Source organism: Nuphar pumila, chromosome 17, assembly GCF_984573655.1.
Source record: "Nuphar pumila chromosome 17, dmNupPumi1.hap1.1, whole genome shotgun sequence".
Classification (NCBI taxonomy): Eukaryota; Viridiplantae; Streptophyta; class Magnoliopsida; order Nymphaeales; family Nymphaeaceae; genus Nuphar; species Nuphar pumila.
In genome coordinates this window covers 10,854,501-10,874,327 of record NC_143265.1, presented here as the reverse complement: position 1 = coordinate 10,874,327, position 19,827 = coordinate 10,854,501, and the positions used below count along the sequence as shown (strand labels likewise).

Sequence of the window (19,827 nt, the reverse complement as noted above, 5' to 3'; positions counted from 1 at the left end):
TAAAGATAAAATTGGATCAGATTCTATCTGAAACCAAACATAAATCCAGTAGAAATTAGGATTTGAATCCTAAAGTATTCTGATCAAGTGATCTGGATCTGATCCAAAATACATTTGAATCTTGTGTTAAGGGTACATACCTAGAAGTATCCGACTTGGATCAAATATCATGTGTTCAATATTATAGTTTTCTAGTTTGACTTCTAAACCAAATCTAATTAGGCAATATCTGATCAAGTTAGATTTAGTAATATACAGATACAAATTGATTTTGATCCATTTACATCGCAAATAGTATACCTTCGTTTCTGGGTGCCTTAATACCAAAAAATAATAGTTCTCACATCAGTTCCATGATAAATCCAAATGACAAGCTTTTCTTCCTGTGAGGGAAGGTCCTTTCTTATATGACCATGCGTTTCTTATATGACCATGCGTGACAACCACCACTATGTGAAGATCAGCATGCAGGGCGAGTCTTGTTCTACCATGACATGACAATTCATACCATTAAAGATAGACCTCGAGGAAGGTTCCTCAAAACTTATGTTGTTAGACCAGATCATTGGTTCATATAAGGATTGTCGTTCTTCGGGAAAGCCAACTTCGGGGTAGGGATGGTATTCAATCACCAGCAAGAAGTCACCTGAGGTAGGTGAGAGGGGAAGGAAAAGAAAAGTATGGTTTAGAAAACTAGAGATTGAGAATTCTATTTCTTGATATTTCTTTGGATTGAGAACTCTCTTTTCTACAAGATTTCGGAAAATATCTGAACGCACCCGAAAAGTTTGTAAAATTCTACACTGCAGACACCAAGACAAGGCCATCATCAATATTGACGCCTCTCCCATGCAACAGGCCGTTCAAACCAATTGTAGCTGGTCCTACCCCACACCTGAGCGCCTGGAACAACCTCTGAAACAGCCTTTTCCATTACAGAAAAAACCCACATCCTTATATTCCTTTTTGAGTGTGTAACGATCACTTCAGCTAGATTCCAGGTAATCCCTACTTCTAGAACAAACGAAATCTAATCGAGGTGTCTTCAAATTCAAAATCCACCAAGGGCTTTCCCACAATATGTGTGTGTGTGTGTGTGTGATGGTGATATCCCCATCAAAAATTGGGATGTTCAAGCAGCTGTTTTGCCTCAGCATTTCCAAGATGTTGACATAAAAAGGAGAAGCAAAGTATAGATTATAAAGGAAAGTCATCGCAAATCCACACACCATATAACTTAAGGTAAAAGCATCAAATAGCAGAGCCTAAAACATACTATCAGATAATGGCAGACACATAAATCAGCCTAACACATACGACCAGACAATGGTCGACATATATAATCCAAAACAACTAAAGCTTCAGAAGCCATTTTTATCATTCTTCCTCCTCGGCCTCCTCCAGCCAATTTACGAAAGGCTCCAGCGCTTGCACGAAAGTTTGCCTGTTCACCATTGGGAGCGTATTACACCAGCAGAGAACAAACGAAATCAGTATGCGAACATGTGAGGAATGCAAGCATTCATTCATTAATCAGAGTTTTGACAAAAGATTCATGGAAACAAGTTGAATATTAGACTCAAAAAAAACAACTCAATAAGGGTGTTGTACCCTTGTCAACACTCAACACTGGTACTGGTTCTGCTACTTCATGGGTACGGGTCAGTCCAGATTTAGAACTGACCAAATGCAAACCTAACCCATTACCTATCATGGTTTTCTTAATCTGTTCTTGTATTGTGTTAAAAATATATCTCTCTCTCTCTCTCTCTCTCTCTCTCTCTCTCTCTCTCTCTCTCTCTCTCTCTCTCTCTATATATATATATATATATATATATATATATATATATATATAGACATGCATGTGCACATACATATAAATATATGCAACTTTTTAATGAAAAATCAATACATATTCATATCTATATATGTAAAAAAATCCTACCTCCAGTACCATGATTTTAGAAATTCAGTTGACGTATCTACATGACAGTTTTTTCTGCAGATAGTAATGTTTAGAGACTACTAGTTACATAATTTTTTGATACAACAACAAACAACGACTACGCCTTTATCCCAAAACAATTGGGGTCGGCGATATGAACCAAAAAAATCATTCTGGGTCTTCCACATGAATCCTTCTCCTCCAATCATTTCTATCCAATGCCATGTCCTCGGTGAGGTTCAAAGCATTCATATCGTTTCCTATCATCTCCATCCAAGTCTTCTTGGGCCTGCCCGACCTCTTTTAACTAATATATTTTCTCATTTCTCCATCCTTCTAACTGGAGCATCATTAGGCCTTCGTCGAATATATCCAAACCACCGTAAACGATTCTCTCTCATCTTATTTTCAATGGATGCAACGCCTACTTTCTTAGGTATCTCCTCAGTTTTGAATCTTATCTTTTATTGTATTTCCACACATCCATCTAAGCACATGCATCTCAGCTACACTCATTTTTTGAATATGATGTCTCTTGACAGCCCAACAATCTGTATCATATAGTAAAGCGGGCCTAATTGTCATCTTATAAAATTTTCCCTTCAACCGCAATGGCATTCTACGATCGCACAACACTCCAGTTGCACTTTTCCATTTCATCCACCCAACCTTTATCCTATGATTTACATCTCCATCCATTTCTCCATACTTTTGAATGATAAATCCCAAATATTTGAAACAGTCATCCACCGGTATTTCTTGCTCACCAAGCTTCACTACACTTCCATCACTACTTTGTTGCTTACTAAACCGACATTCAATATATTTTGTCTTACTCTTACTCAACTTAAAACCTCTTGCTTCTAATGTCTGTCTCTATAATTCTAACTTAGCATTAACCCCAGCTCTAGACTCATCAGCAAACAACATACACCACGGCACATTTTCTTGAATTGATCTCATAAGCTCATCCATCACTATAGAAAATAGAAAAGGGCTTAATGCAGATCTTTGATGTAACACAACCATTATAGGAAAATTGGTTGTCACCCCTCCACAAGTGCGGACATTGGTTACTACTCCTTCGTACATATCCTTAATTATACTAATGTACTTGAGAGAAACACTTTTCTTCATCATTGTCCACCAGAGAACATCCCTCGGTACTTTATCGTATGCCTTCTCCAAATCAATAAAAACCATATGCAAATCTTTGTTTCTCTCTCTATATCTCTCAATAAGTTGTCTAAGAAGATGTATAGCTTTCATAGTTGATCTTCAAGGCATAAAACCAAATTGATTCTCCGATATCATGACAACCTTCCTCAACCTATACTCAATCACCATCTCCCAAAGTTTCATAGTATGACTCGTGAGTTTTATACCACGATAATTTGTGCAATCTTGTATAATTTTTTGATGAAGTAAATTTTATTGATCAGACAACAGGAGATAAGATGTCAGGCTTAGGTAATACATTGATAGATGAGACTCCTAGTTATATGATTACAGGGTAATTACGGAGGATAAATCCGACTGAATCTGAGCACTGTTATTAGTTGGATTTGGTAAAGCAAGTCAAATCCAATAAACAATCGGATTCAGATTCAGTTTTGGATTTTCATCCAAATTTGATGGATATAAGAGTCCAGATTCGGCTAAGGCTACGTCTAAACCAAACCCATCCATTTACATCTCTGAACCTAATAAAAAGGACAAATAACATAATTTTTTAATAAATGTGCACCAGCAAGGTAAAAGGCAGATAAACACCAAAAACATATAGAGAATTATGAAAGTTCAGAAACTCTGACAAGTAAAAAGAGAATAAAAATAAACTCAGGTGCTTTTCACATGTTTCTAATGTATTCTTATGGTAAATTTTTATTTAGTACGAGTTTACCTACGCTAAATTGCCCTCAATGCAGAAGCCTTTTTTGTGGTAAATTTTTGAAGTTTCAACTTTCAACCATTTTGGTACGAGTTCACCAACCCTAAAATACCCTCAAGGGAGTTTTTTTAACATTAGTTATTATTTTTAAGTGTTAAACGAATCATTTTTGGATGTTTTATCAATTAGCTTGATATTTTAAAGAGGGGTCATCATGCATTGTTTTATCAATTAGCTTGATATTTTAAAGAGGGGTCATCATGCATTGTTTCATTATCTAATCGGTTGTAGTTTCCCCACCACAAAATTAACAAATTTTTCAACGCAGTCACCACCACAGAGGTAGGTTGAAAATTTATGCTAACTTAACACAAAAAGGGAAATTGAAAATAGTTTTCCATACCTTCCTTTTGGGTTGGTACCCCTACGAAACCACATGAGAATTGTATCCTCTGCAAGCACATCCTGATCATAAAGAGACCTTATAATTTCAGGGAACAGCTTTATAAGCTTGGCATCCTCATAGCATTGAATCTGAACATTGTATATGAGCTCAAGCTCCAGTTTCGCATTCACACAAAATGTACTCAGCAGTTTTGCCCATGTCTTCACCTGTTAAACAGTAAAGATACTAATGAATCTTTCAAACACACATGCGCGCTTATGAACTCAACCCCCTTCACTGGCAGCATATTTAACATTTACAGTGTCAGCATCCAACTTTGCAGTGTGCATGCATGAGCATGTGTTCTATCTTTTATTACCCATCTTCATGATTCCCTAGTTTACCTTTATGCTTTCCTATGTCACACGGACTCGGCTCCAAGGTCGACGCACCCGCATCGACACGGGTGCGGCTCGGACTCGGTCCATTTTTTTGGTCCATTTTTTGGAATTTTTTTTAAAAAATTCTGGGCTACAGAATTTAAAAAAAATGGGGGGTGGGGGGGGTGGGGGGCCTGGACCCCACCCGCTGACCGCGCAGCGGGACCTGCGCTGGGGAACACCCCCCCCCCCCTCCTGTAAGGAAAAAAAACCCTGAATCCTTCACAACTCATCACCTGTCCCCTAACGGGCACAACTTTGACCGAGTCTTTATATATATATATATATATATATATATATATATATATATATATATGTATATATATATAGCCGAGTCCCCGTGTCCAAAAATTTTGAAATTGCGCCACACCCATGTCGCACCCGCACCCATATAACATAGATGCTTTCTATATTTAATTGTATAATCATTATGGTCTTTATAGTTCAGCACATAATGCAAAAAGAAAGGGGGGAAACAGAGGAAAAGTCAAGAAAGATTAACCTGGCGAAGTGCTGCATTTGCATTCTGCTGCTGATTTTTACCAGACCATTGGACAGCCTCCATAAGGACATTCCACAACATCCGGACAGCATCTATATCTGGTAATTTAGCATCCCTGACACGCTGCTTCACTGTCTCTATAACTTCAGATATGTCAGCCTCCTCTGATATCTGTGCTATAAGAGCAGATTTCATCTCCTTCAATTTGACCTCAAATATCTTCTTATCATTGTATTCAACCAGAGGTATGAGACCTTCCTTTCTGCAAAAATGCAGAATCCACTAATAAAATTTACTGACGACAAAGAGAAATCAACTTATAAATTTCACCCACACACCGCCAGCATGTGTGCGCACGTGCACACAATAATAGAATTTACTGATGACAAAGAGACATCTACATATAAAATTCACCCTCATCCACACCCACACACAGGCACAAATACATGAACATATGCATGGACACACGCACACATGCACACACATGTACCCGCCCCCAATACACATGCAAGATTGAAAACAAGTAATTACCTCCAACTGTAGAAACATAAATAAAATAAAACAATTCACCACATATGCACACAACCTCAGTTCCCAACCATCAAGATGTATCGTCTCAAATTTATTGTTATACAAGCAAAACAAGTATTTGTATGCCAAAGATCAAAATCATCATGAGATGGAGATGACGTTTACATTGTTAACCGCTTAATGTTTCAGACCAACTGAAAGAACAGGGATACTTTATCCCAAGAAAAAAATCATACAAGTCAACATTTAAAGTGCAAGTCCTCTCATTCAACATTTTAGAAATGCTCTGGCAAATTAATAAAACCACCAGTTCTATTGATCTGATAAGATGGAGAACTGGTAAAAAACACAGGAATAGACAGATGGCTCCACTAGCTATACCACTTAGAGAAGAGTAACATGAAACACATGGGAATACGCACATGGGTCCACTAGTTATAACGCTTAGAGAAGACAAATAAAGATTCAACTTTCAGCAACGTTTTAAGAAACACTGCAATGTTATAACTAATGGAACACTTAATTAGTCACTGGCTAGCAAAACTATGAACCATGAAAAAGAATATCCACCTGAAATGCTCAGAGAAACCTTCTGCAGATCGTTTTGCAGTGGGAAAAAACTCCAAAAGATTGTCTTCCATTTTTCCCCGCTTTAGAAGGGATATCAGATCATCAAGACTGTTCTCAACCAAATACTCCTTGAAAAATTCTGTTATGAACGAAAGAACGAGCCCCTTGGCCACGAGGCTGTCATTGAGCAGCGGCTGAAAAACCGTCTCTGGCGGAAGCCCCGATAGCTTCTGAGAGAATGTAAGGGCTGTGAAGATAGCAAGTTTCTTCCTTTCATTCTCCTCAAAAAGTTCCAGTGACTGCAGGAATTTTCGCATAACATTTTCAAGATTCTTTATGAGAAATGGCCTTCTTCGCAAGATCTTCTGTATGTAGAGAACATATGGGAGGATTGCTTCCCGCTTTGGCTCACAATCTAAAACAGAGTATGTGTGACGCTGTCCTTCATCAGGCTTTATGGTTCCAGGTTGTGTACGTCCACCAATGAAGACCACCTGCAGATCAAAAAAATTGTAAACTTGGAGCAGGTAACGTTTTGTCAGGAAAGCAGAATCAGAACAGATTGCACTCAAATAAGAGAAAAGTTCTCTATGACTGATCTCCTATAGTCCCGTTGCGCAGAGAACTCCTGATTCTGGTTCTTTGTCATGATCTTCATTTTACCTTATCATGTATTCAATTTATCAAATTCAAGATTAAAGACATGTCAGCCTGAAAATCAAAACTACAAGTTCAGATGTTAAGGTATGAACCAAGGTTTCCAGAAAGAGAAACGGAAATGGGAAACATCTTGGGACACAGAAATGGGAAATGAGGTTTTTCAGGCACATGTGAAACAGAAGACGAGAACAAATCGGGAAGCGAACTGGCAAAGTATTGAGAAACATGTGGGAAATGCATGGAAAACATTTAATAAAAAAGCCTTAATAGCATAATAAATTAATGAAACAAAACATGAGAAACATGTATCACACGAAAGGGAAACAAGTTTCCCAAATATGGGAAATGTGTTTCCCATCCTCTTAGGGCATTTCTGGTAACCCCGGTATGAACTATCAGCCAAATCCCAATAAAACATCCTAGATATGTCCAACCTATTCTGAAATTTTAGATATACACTGTTGACATCATCAGTGACTACATAACCTTAATCAAGACTGTCACTAACTATGTCACATGGGTGCGGGTACGGAGCAATTTCAAAAAATTTGGACACGGGGACACGGCTATATATATATATATATATATATATATATATATATATATATATATATATATATATATATATATATATATATATAACAATAATAAGATCTGACCATGATACCATCTTGGATCCGGGTCGGGTCCGGATCCAGACCTGACCCAAGTCCAAAGTAATTTTAATAAATAGACAAAAATAGACTCGGTCAAAGTTGACCGAGTCCAAAATGTGGACAGACTCGGCCCCGGTGCATTGACTGAGTCCCACACTTAGTTGACTGTGTCCGCCCGTGTCCGAAGTCGCACCCGTGTCGGGGCATGTCGATGCGGGTGCGTCGACCTTTTAGCCGAGTCCGTATGACTTAGGTCACTAATCGAAATTAATTATACTGGGGTATTCAAGACTAACATAGGGAATTATGATGAATTAATTGTTTTTGACTGAAGGAAATTCTTGATTCAGGCAGTTCATAGAGGAATCACCAAGACATAAGCATTAGATTGAACATTTCTGGACAATGAGCAAGATCTAATAATTGTGTATCAATATTCAGAATCACCACCCATTTATGTCATGGAAACCCTTCATCCAGCATGTTTGCCCAGTATCGACATGACACAACAACACAGGCACTGAAAGCAGGAGGCAACAAGGGAATTGGAATTGAGAAATGGCCCTTTCAAATCTTAGAGAATTTATGGAGCGAAGTTTAGGAAATGATATATAAAATCATGTGAAATACTGATAACTTGGAGGAAAGAAGAAAGCTTTTAAGAAATGAAAAAAATAAAGAATGAGAAGTAATTTATGCATATTTTATCACATACATTACAAATCTTGGAAACTTCAAGCATAACATAAGTGAGCTACTTTATGATACTTTTGAACAATAAATTAATATGCCAAGGGTAGAGGTGCTTTATAGATCCATACCTTCTAAAGGATATAAGAGGTTGTCTGTATCGTGCCGTATCGTATGATACGGTACGATACATATCGTTACATTTAGGGTTTATGATACACACTTGTATCACGATACGAGTGTGCATCATACCTGTATCGAGTATATCGTACGGTATCGTGTTGTATCGTATGATACAGAGCATATAGTATGATACACCTTCGACATACTTTAAAAAGGCCAAAAATTATTTTTTTCATTTTGAGTCTTAAATACCTTTTGAAGGCCAACTTTTCCATTTGTCTAGAGGCCATTAGAAGTGTATTTCCATTGTTTCTCACTGAAAGAAGTTGGTTAAGATAAAAAAATGCATTTTCACCATTTTTTCACTCAAAAAATGGGTTAAGAATTTAAGATAAAAAAATCTTTATTATGACTCTCCAAAAAAATTTGCATCGGAAGGCGCTCCCATACAAACTCCCACCAACGTACCACGAAGTTGGAGTGTGGAGCCTGATTTCTACCTTGATCCAACTTCACGGTAAGTAATCAGGCTCCACACTCCAACAAAGATGGCATCAGATGATCTGGCATAGCAATGGGGCACTCAATTAATGAGTGAAAACCGATTGAAAATCGAGTGCAACTATTGCCTATGTAATATGAAAGTATGAGTCTTGTGGCCTGTCACACGGACTCTTCTAACAGGGCACCGCACCCGTGTCGCACCCGCACCTAAGCGGGTGCGACACTTGGACACAGCTTCCTTTGCATTAGGTGAAGTCAACCACATTTAGTCCATTTCTATCCAAAAGTAGATTCAGTTAACCCTAATCAAGTCCATTTTTATCTATATCATATATATAAATACATAAATGCACACAACTACCCATAGTGGTAACTTAAAACTGCTAAAAATTATATATATATCCTCCCCGCACCCAAGTTTTTTTAAAGTGACGCATCTGCACCGTACCCGCACTTATGTGATATAGCTTGTGGCATGTTGCAAGATATTTAATATTTTGCATTGTTCTTGTGAGATAGTTGATGTTTGATGATGTCTTATGCAGCTCATAGAGACATAAATGCTTCATATGTGATTTTATGGTTATATTTTGTGCAATTCATCATTGTTTGATGTGATATGATTTTTTTAGATTTTTTACTAATTTTCTCTGATTTTTTTATGTTTTTGGATTTTTGAATTTTTTTATAAAAGACTCATGATACATTTATGATACAATACGATACTGTACGGTGTTACTATTAGCCCAACCGATACGGGTAACGATACACTACTTACAACCTTGGGATATTCAATGTCAATCCATAGTAGAAAAGCATTGATTCTTTTCATCTAGAAGGCAAACTTATGAAGATATCACAAAATATATTCGTATTACTTCAAATTTTATAAAAGAAAAATCTAAGCAAATAGCATCATACCTGCATCACTATTATTTTATAAAAAAATCTAATATCCAAATAGTTTCATGGCTTAGAATCAAGATTCCAATGACTAACCAGCTTTTTTTCATGTTGCAAAATAAAACTACAAAAAGAAACAATTGAACAGAAAAAAAAACAAGTTTTCCACTGAAAGGGAAAAGTACCCTTTCTTCTTTTATGCACTCACAAGATTTTGCAAAAATAATTCTTCCATTTTAAATTCACCACAATTAATTTGCACTATAAAATTCATAAGATAACAAAATTACAATAAATGGACCACATAGATTGACATGATAATCATCATCTGATCAAAACAACGGTCAGGAGGACTTTGCAAGGCAAAAAAAAAGAGAAGCAGAAAAAAAAGGAACAAAAGCTACAAAAGCAAACACAAATGGGAATGACTAGAACTGCAGCACGAAAATGGATCTTATATAGATCATCATTTCTGTGAACCTCAAGATGATTCACACCAGAATTTATCGTCTAAAATCTTTTCTTTCATAGTATATCTCAGTTTTGAAGGGGAAAAAAGGAAAAGAAAGAAAAGGTCCATGATACGGCAAAATTGTGCATTCCCATGACTAAATAAGTGAAAGAAATGTAAATATCCATTCAGCACTTAAGTATTTGAGTGAGCAAGCCTATAATGAGTACCTCAAAAAAGGTGTCACCATATCTTGAGAAGTCAAGATCTGCTGATTCAATACTCTTGGCAACAAGTTCCTGGATATTAAAAATATATATATATCAAACAAAGTAACAAGAAATAAGTGAAATGTGTCTTTAATTGTGCATATCATAGTCAACAAATCTCCCAGTATTTTCAAAATATCATAATTTGAAGGTTCATTGACAAAACCAAAAAACAGACTGTAATGCAATATTTTAAAATTGATATCTGAAAATATCACCACAATTGAAACAGTTTTTAAGAAATTCAATCTTTTGAAGTTTAAGATCTTGATTTTATAATTATTTATTTTAAACTTCCCAATATTTTGCTGAGAAAACCAGTTTTTTTTTTAAGTTCTACCCAGAAAAAATTAATGCCCAATATAATTGCAAGTCGCAGGTTAGTGACCATGATGTATAAATACAACAAGAAAAAACTCCGTGTGTGAGATGGCTGATGAGCAACTCACCAACAAAGCAAGAAATTCTCTATTTTTAATTTTTTTTAATGAGTAAGCCAGCTCCCTGAAATATACATTGCTTTCATTCACTAACAAGAAGTTCAATTCATGAAGATAGAGTAGTACGAACCAAATCACCAGCATTATCCAAATAGACCTGGACCACTGCATCTGCAAAAGTTGCAGTGTCCAAAGGAGCTGCGATATTCCGTTTGCGGGTCCTAATCCGCGTGCCACTAGAAGGAAAAAATGAAACCATCAGGAAACAAAATTTCCAACTAAGCACGAAAAGCCAAAAAAGAATAGTAATAACAACAAGGCAACCATGAGAGGAAAAAGATTCAAAGAACAAGCATCTCCGGACAAACACAAATCCAACTTACTAGAAAACAATGTGATGGCGAACTTATTTCAACAGACTCATGGCAAGAAATAATGTCTTTTGAGTAACCAAAAAAACAAAAAAAAACTATGGAAAGTAGAAGCATTAATGACAGAGATCAATTTTCCTCCTGAAGAAGCACCAAAAGCCAAGTATACCAAAACAGCAGTTTTCTTCATGATCGCATATATAGCAAGAGTCCACATTTCAAAATAAGCATTCATAAGTGATATTGACTATTCAAACAAAAATTATAGAAAGCATAAACCAAAAAAAAAACTAGTTCGACCAGATCAAGGATGCATACAAAGCATACAAATAAAATAAACAGGATAAAAAGATGTCAAGGATGGAGATATCATCAATTAGTTGCATAATTGCATATCAATTACTTGGAATCGAAAAGGAATCCATCTAGCATGTGCTTTAAAACTCGATTCGGCTCATGCATCGAGTCTTAAATATATACATAACTTATCAAAGAACACCAAGATCGATTCATAAATCAGGAAGCAGATCTACTTGAAGGCATACTAGATTACTAATATAAATGAAAATGGGCACGACAGATCGAGAACAAAGTATGCTAACTTACCCAAGAGTGGGTTTCTCCTTCGAGCTGCAACAAATTAAATAGGGGAAAAATCAACATCATCAGACAACCCAAATAGAAAACAGAATCCAAATTCCAAACAGATCAGAAAACACATATGCTAGAAAATCATAAAAACCAATCACCCACAGCACACAGAAATACCAAAATAACCAAGATTATCCAAAAGAAAAAGGCACAAAAACCTCTTCAAAAAAAGGGGGCATAATTTTTCTCAATCCAAAGGGGGCGACAAACCCAAACAAAGCGAAACCGAGAATAGATCTACAAGAAAAAATCGATCCCAATAGGTTTAAGCATCAAAAAAACTATCGAAATCCGATTTTTTGGGGATATTACGAATAAAACCTATGAAAGCAAGAAAGAAAGAAACAAGAAATCAAGAGAGACATCAAAACGTCCTTTTTTTCGTTTCTGCTTTCTTTTCTTCAGAAAAAAGACGAGGGATTCCACACCAAGAAAATCAAAAAGTGATAAAGAAAAGGCTAGGGAAAATCAATATGATATATACAAAGAAGATGAGAAAGATCCCAAAAGTGGTAAAAAAAGAAAGAACAAAAATTTGGGGATCAAGCAAAGCATACCTCATAAACCAAGACGGAGAGAACTCTCTTCTGAGGAAGGGAGCGGAGAGAGGAAGAAGGGAAGGGAAGGGAAGGGAAGAAAAAAAAATCCAAGTCGCCCGCTCACTTTCTCTCTCTCTCTCTAACCGACCTCTCCCTTTCTATCTCTACAGGGGGAAGGGTGGGAGGAAGTCTCTTTACCATCTCTACTAAAGAACCCTCATATTTATGAAAATAACTAAGTTGCACCCCCAAATTTAGCTGCTGTAGGAAAGCGCTTTCTTTCTAATTTTTTTTTTCCCTAATGTTATGTAGAGGTGGGCATTGGTCCGGGCAGCCCGCGGGCCGGTACCCTGGCTCGGCCCGAAACAGGCCGAGGGCTGGGCCACGGGCCGGAATGGTCGGCCCGGTCCAACCCATTATTATATATATTATATATAACATAATATATAATATAATATTCATAATATATAATATAATACATTTTATAAATAATATATATTACATTATATATAATATAATATATATTATATATTGGCCCAGCCCGATTAGGCTTATGGGCTAGCAGGCGGGCCGTGGGCTAGGGTTTTCCCAACGAGCTGAACCATTACCGGGCCAAGCAGGCCCGATGCCTACCCCTAATATTATGCAACCACTATCGGTAAGCTATGAGGTCATTTTAATGATCAGTAAATCGGGGCAGATTTGGTTTGAGATTTTCACATCCAAATCTAAACCATCTTCATGGATTTCCTATCTGATTGTGATATAATCACTTGTAGGGATGTATGTGGGTTAAGCTAGGGTCAGATTTAAGCACTATCAAGTCCAGCTTAATTGGATTTAATATAATTGTATCCAAATTGAATTCTAAAGTTAATTAGCTACAATCCAATTTGGATCCAACTTGCTTAAAATCTGACATTTACGTGTATTCGAGTTTAGATTTTAGTTGGATTCTTGTTTTTTAATATTTCAACTTGGATTCAGATGCAAAACGTGATACTGAATCAAGATCTGATTATCGTTCAGATGCCACTTTGGCTACCGAATTTGACTAAACTGATTCAGGTTCTTTTGGATATCGGACTTGAATCTTAACCGTTTACATCCATCCAATGATAACACTAATTAAATTGTGTTGACCCCCCATTGGTGGGACTAATATTTGATGTAGGATTGTAACTGGGTCGGGTACAGGGATGAGGATGAATCAAATTTTATTGGATATTCAACTGAATTTGATTATGTTTAGTTGCATTTGGTTAGCCAAAACCATATCCAATATGGTTTTGATTTTTTGCGACCAAATGCAACAAATATCTGAATTTGATGGATATTCGATTATGTTTACATGTAAAAAAGCAGATTTGGTATGAGCTTTTTTACAATCTGAATCTGAATCAGAATCTGTTTAACCAGCATCCAATTAGTTGAATATGATATTAGCTTCGATCTTAATAGACCTTCAGTCAGTCTTGGGTAAAAAAAAATATAGATCGGAACATGTTTATATCTAACCTATTGTCATGCCCGACCCAAAATAGTTCTATTTAATTTGTACTTGAAAAGATCCAACTCCGATGCAATTTGTACCAAAACCCGATTCAAACCGACCCGGTCAGGTTTTCGTGGCTTCCTCATCCGTTTCCCAAGCTAAACGTACTTTGAGGTGCAATATAACATGGCAAAGCTGTTTAGATTATGGTCTACGGAGGGCTTTCCCGTCATTTTAGTGCTAAGCAATTCTTTTGCGAACTCCTGGCGACCCACCGCTTTGGATGAAGTGACGAGATTACCCTTGAAGAAGGGCATTGCTGCCGTTTGGCTGCAATAAAAACTATGGTGTATTTTGGTCTTTAGGCAATAAAACATTATTTGACGATGTACACGCAAACATGAGGACACGGTACGAGGACTCGACTCGAAAGTTCCAAAATATTTCCTTAAATGAAACATGAAGACGGTCGTCTGAATTTTTTCAATTTTTAATCTATAAAACTATCAAAGTTAGTTTTTGCTATTTTAACACTAACAATTTTTAAATTAAAACATTATTAAAAAGTTTGAATCTAAGTCCGAGCAGTGTGTCCGAACCCGCTCATCTCACATGAGACTCACCCAAAATGACGTATCAAGGTCTGAAAATGAGGCTAGCAGCTCGGAGTTTGCCTCGGTTCAGCTCAGCAAGCCAAGCTCCCAAACAGCTTGTTTAGGTAAATTAGCCAAGCACAAACATAGCAAGCTAGCGTTGTATAAGCTCGTTTATATATATATATATATATATATATATATATATATATATATATATATATATAGAGAGAGAGAGAGAGAGGTTGTAACCCACAAGAGAGAGAACATTTATCATTCAACATTACCAAAATACATCCAACCGAATATTGGATGAGAGATGAACATAAGAGTAAGACAGCCACCATCTAGATGGTGACTGTGCACAGTTCAGAGTACAAGTAGATCCAAACCCCCGTCTCTACTATGTAATTTAAGAGTCAGATACACATCAAACATAACCCGCTGACGTAGTCTTCCAAAATTAAATTTGATGCCCCTGAAAAAGATATTGTTTCTTTCAGTCCATATCACCCACCATGTTAAAAACAACCATACCCGCCACAATAATCTCCCTTTTTTTTTGTTTCGTAAACTCATGGGACCAAACAAGAGGTCCTGAATAACAGAACTCGAACGCGTTTGAACAGGCGATGCACCCCAAGTTTGAAAGAATAGGTCTAAAACTACCGCGCAAAACCAAAATAGGTGAGTCGTGTCCTCTACTGCCTTCTCGCAAAGAACACACATGCTTGGAAATTGAAGCCCCCGTTTTCTGACATTAATCTGGGTTTGAACACGATCCAGAGCCACTAACCACACCAACGCTTTTGCCTTTGGAGTGGGCCCCTTACCCCATATACAATCAATGGAAAACCAATCCATCCCGGATGGCAACTAGGAATAGTAAACTTGCTTAATGAAGAATCTATCTCCGTTCGCCATGGCCCAGTGAAGCCATGGGCGGCCATGGCCAGGCCTAAGATCCCTGTCACTGAAGGAGCGAAGTGTTTTTCGCCACTCCAACCAGAGGGACGAATGACACACTGAACTGGGCGTCGAAAGAAGCGAGTCAGGTAAACTACCATATTTTTTCCTAACAAACGTAGCCCAAGAAGATGGAGATGTGGAAGTGACCCAAGCCCACTTCAAGACTAAAACGATGCTCCTTTTTCTCAGAGTCGGAATCTCCAAGCCGCCTCGCTGCCTCGGGAGAACAATCTGCTGCCAAGAAACAAGTGGGTACTTTTTGTGAGACGCATTCCCAGACCAAAGAAAGTGCGAAAGCAAACGGTTAATTGTTCGTTCTACTGTCGTCGGTATAATGGACATGCTCATACGAAAATCTGGTAATCTGGCCAAAACATGACGAATGAGCATCAATCGTCCCGCAAAAGATAAATATCGGGCCTTCTAAGACTGAATCTCCCTTGCACCCGCTCTATAGTAGACGTCTCAGACGAAGTTCTCGACGGCTGCAGTGAGTGCAATGATAGACCCAAGAAATTAACAGGAAGGTCGGATATCGGGCAGTTGAAGATCTTTGCAGCAGCCGATTGGAGGAGAGGGTCAGCATTGAGTAAGACCAGAGCGCACTTACTCTCGTTCAGGCGAAGGCCAGAAATTGCAGCGAATATTTTAATAATGAAGCATAACTTAGACATTTGATTAACATTCGCATGACCAAATATTAAAGTATCATCTGCATATTGGATTGTGTGACCAACAAAACCAGGAATGTCCAACGAATTCAAGAAGCCTGTTTGTTCTGCCCTTTTCATGAGAATAGATAAACCCTCTGCCGCGATATTAAAAAGGATGGGCGCTAGGAGACAACCCTGTCGCACGCCTCTAGCCAACTTGAATTTTTCCCCTCTCAGTCCGTTGATGCACACCGACGACACTAATTTCGTGACCAGCTCCTTAACCCATGCAGTAAACCGGTTGCTGAACCCCATATTTGTTAGAGATTCAAACAGAAAATCCCATGTCAGACTATCATAAGCCTTGTGAAAATCCAATTTTAACAAGAAGTACGGTGCTCTAGTCGACTATAAAGAGTGAAGAAGCTCAGTTGCACAAATAAATGACCCTTGCACACTTCGACCTGGAATAAAAGCCCCCTGATTCGGAGAGACAAGTTGATCAATGACAGCGCGCAACCGGTTAGCCAACACCTTAGATATAATGCGATATAGAGCGCCCATCACCGAAATCGACCTGAAGTTGGATATGTCTGACACCCCTTGCCTTTTAGGAATCAAAGAAACGACTGTCACATGGTATGGTTTAGGCAGCCTGGCATTACGATAGAATTCATCGAACAACTGGAGCAGGTCAGCTTTAACAATTGGCCAAAAAGCTTTGAAGAAGTCTACGTGAAAACCATCAAGGCCTGGGGCCTTCCATCCTGAGAGGCTGCTAATAGCATCAGAAATCTCAGCTTCGGTGAATCTAGCCTGCAGAGGAACAAATTGGTTTGCCGCCAACCGCTTATAACCCATATCGCCGATGACCCCCCCAACACCTACGTCAGTCGAATACAGCCTGGAGAAATAAGAAGTAATAGCTGGCAGGCAATTATGCTCATCAAACTGGCATCCATCGATCTCGATCGAGAGGAACCGGTTCTTTCTGTACTTATTTGATGTGTTCATATGAAAAAATTGTGTATTATCATCGCCATTTGCCAACCATGCAACTTTGGCCCTCAATTTCCATCTAAGCTCATCTCGCGCTCTCCATTCTGCAATGAGGGCAGAGAGGACAACGATACGCTCCTGCAATTGAAGCACTTGACCCTCCGACACACCAACAAGATCGACCTGACGTTGGGCAAAAGAGGAGAGCTCAGCTTCCCACTGACCGATGAACCTAAACTTGTTCAGGTTGTTAACGCTGAGTCATTCCTTAATACGGTGCCGAAGACGAAGAAGCTTTGCATGGATGTGAATGGCCACCCAAGATCCTAAAACCGGTTGAGCCCATGATTGACCAACCAGTTGCTGAAAGTCTGGCACACTAACCCACCATTCCTCAAAGGAGAACCTGCGACACGCTTTAAAGCCTGCGCCCCAAGAAACAATTAGTTGTCCATGATTGGACATGGTCCGCGGCATCAGGCAAGCAGTGACATCCGAGACTGCGTGAAATAGATCTTGCGAGAGAAATACACGATCAAGTATCCGCAAGCAAGGGCGAGACCTCATATTTGACCACGAGAATTGCTCCCCCACATGAGATACCGAGTACAGCTGGTTCCGCTGAACAAACTCCTGAAACCCCCTAATAGAGGAGTTGAAAAGAACCGGTAGACTAGAATCCTGCGTAGACAATAGGCAATTGAAATCTCCTCCTAAGCACTAAAGAGCTCCAAAGGTAACCAAAATTCGGTCAAAGTCAGCCCTGAAAGTTGGTCGCGAGGACGACACAACATGACCATACACAAAGGTGAAGACGACATCTTGTAGCGACGACAACAAGTTTGCACAAAGAGAGATGGAATAGAGACCAATATCCACTATTGTCGCCTTAAGAGAAGCTTTCCAAAGAACCAAGATGCCCCCAGCAAACCCAACGGTCGGTTTAAAAGCATATGCTACACCTCTCCATAAGTAAGACGCCACTGATAACGAAATATCCTCCATTTTGGTTTCACAAATTACAACGATGTTCGAACTTTTATATCTAATCCAGTTGGCTAAAAACAAGCGCTTACAAGAGCAATTCATGCCCCTAATATTCCAAATACACATCTTCATGATAAGAAATCAGGGAGCACCCTAGTGCGCCTTTGCCTAACTGAGCGTCGCACTAAGCTTGATCCATCTTCTTGAAACTGGGCTTGCGAACGGGCCAATGATTTCGCTCTACGAAGGCTATTTGCAACCCTGTCCGCCGATTGTACTCGAGGAACAATCTGTTGCTGGATCAAAGAAAGTTGCCCGGGTGAAATCTGCACTCCTAATGCCCGCACAGCCTCGACGAAGGACATACCCCAAATGACAAACCTGTCCTCGACCCCCTGTGCCCCACACTCCGAACGTAACAAATCTGGGCAAGGTTGTGGATGCACAGGTTGCGAGCAAGAGACCTCTGAGACCCCCTGAACAGGTGCTCCGAGAACCTCCATGGGACAACCCCCATCTTGATCGGGCAGGCAGTCCGTCGAACACAAAAATTGAGTTTGTTGCGACATGCAAGGAGAAATCGAGACCACACAGGTAAAACCAAAAAAACACGTCGGGGCAGACCCCATGCAAACCAGGATGCCTTTATGCAGTAAGAATCTCGTCAAGATACGACGGGTAGAATCGGTAGAACAAAAGATTCCACGATCATCAAAAAAAGAACGAGCCTCGGATCCATCATGGTCGATAAATGCAGCATACCTCTCGGAAGCAAGGTCGTGCTGGCGACCCAATAATCGAAGAGGCAAACCAGATGAACGTACGTTGGATGTACGAACAGAGCCCAAAAATTTCTCCATGCAAGTTGACCCACACTCCATCCTGAGAACAGTCGTACTCATTAACTCGTTAGGGCGAATATGACAGCTAGCCGACTGATAAGGACGCTTCTCGATGGTTGCTCCGAGATACGAGTGAAAGAACTGCGGTGAACGATCGGCCTTGCGGAACAAACATACGGCATTAGATATCTTCAACGGTACCCAGAGCGATTCGATCTTAACCGCCGAAAATGGAGAGGTGTCTGCCTCCAAAGCACACACTTGCGCCACATCACAGAAAGATACACTAGGTTTACAAGGAGTAGATACTCGTTGCCTGGCATGTGGTGAAGGTTTCGGCATACAAGACTCACCGGCTAGACAAACAATACGTCGAATTCTCAAACTATCCGAGCCACACCTATGACAAAAAACTCTGGAACAAAAATTGCGAATGAAACACACATTACACCACCAGTCCCCCGGCTTTGCCCGACCCACATCGGCCTGTCACCTAAGGTTACAGCAAGATGGTTGCCACGCCGACCTAACCAACTTCCACCCCTCTAATACATCATTGTTAAAGCACGGTCGAAAAAAAGGAGCACTGAGCGACCCCTGAATCCCATTGTCTTCAAGAGCTTCTCTGCGAAGGGACTTAACAAACCCCCAGACGTCAGCTAAATCAAGCGCTCGTCAACGCAAGCCGCAGACCAGAAACCCGACTAAGGATGTGAAGAATCCCTGAGACAACCTGAAAGGGACCCTAACGGGAAGCCCCCACTTTCA

General features: G+C 39.2%; 1 protein-coding gene across 2 annotated transcripts; it reads right to left on the bottom strand.

Annotated features, from left to right (window-relative positions):
• Window positions 1–1,173: 1,173 nt before the first annotated feature.
• Window positions 1,174–12,689, bottom strand: LOC149811617 (uncharacterized). Of its 2 annotated transcripts, XM_089993204.1 has the most exons (8): window positions 12,540–12,689; window positions 11,938–11,961; window positions 11,091–11,196; window positions 10,482–10,550; window positions 6,265–6,758; window positions 5,164–5,425; window positions 4,240–4,448; window positions 1,174–1,444 (listed from the first exon to the last, which is right to left on the bottom strand). In XM_089993204.1, exons 1-8 carry the CDS (start codon window positions 12,542–12,544, stop codon window positions 1,378–1,380), a joined length of 1,236 nt encoding a protein of 411 aa, XP_089849330.1. In that variant the 5' UTR covers window positions 12,545–12,689; the 3' UTR covers window positions 1,174–1,377. The 2 variants fall into 2 exon arrangements, with proteins under 2 accessions (XP_089849330.1, XP_089849331.1); XM_089993205.1 differs by lacking the exon at window positions 11,938–11,961 and having other exon boundaries at window positions 12,540–12,674.
• Between the last annotated feature and the right edge of the window lie 7,138 nt (window positions 12,690–19,827).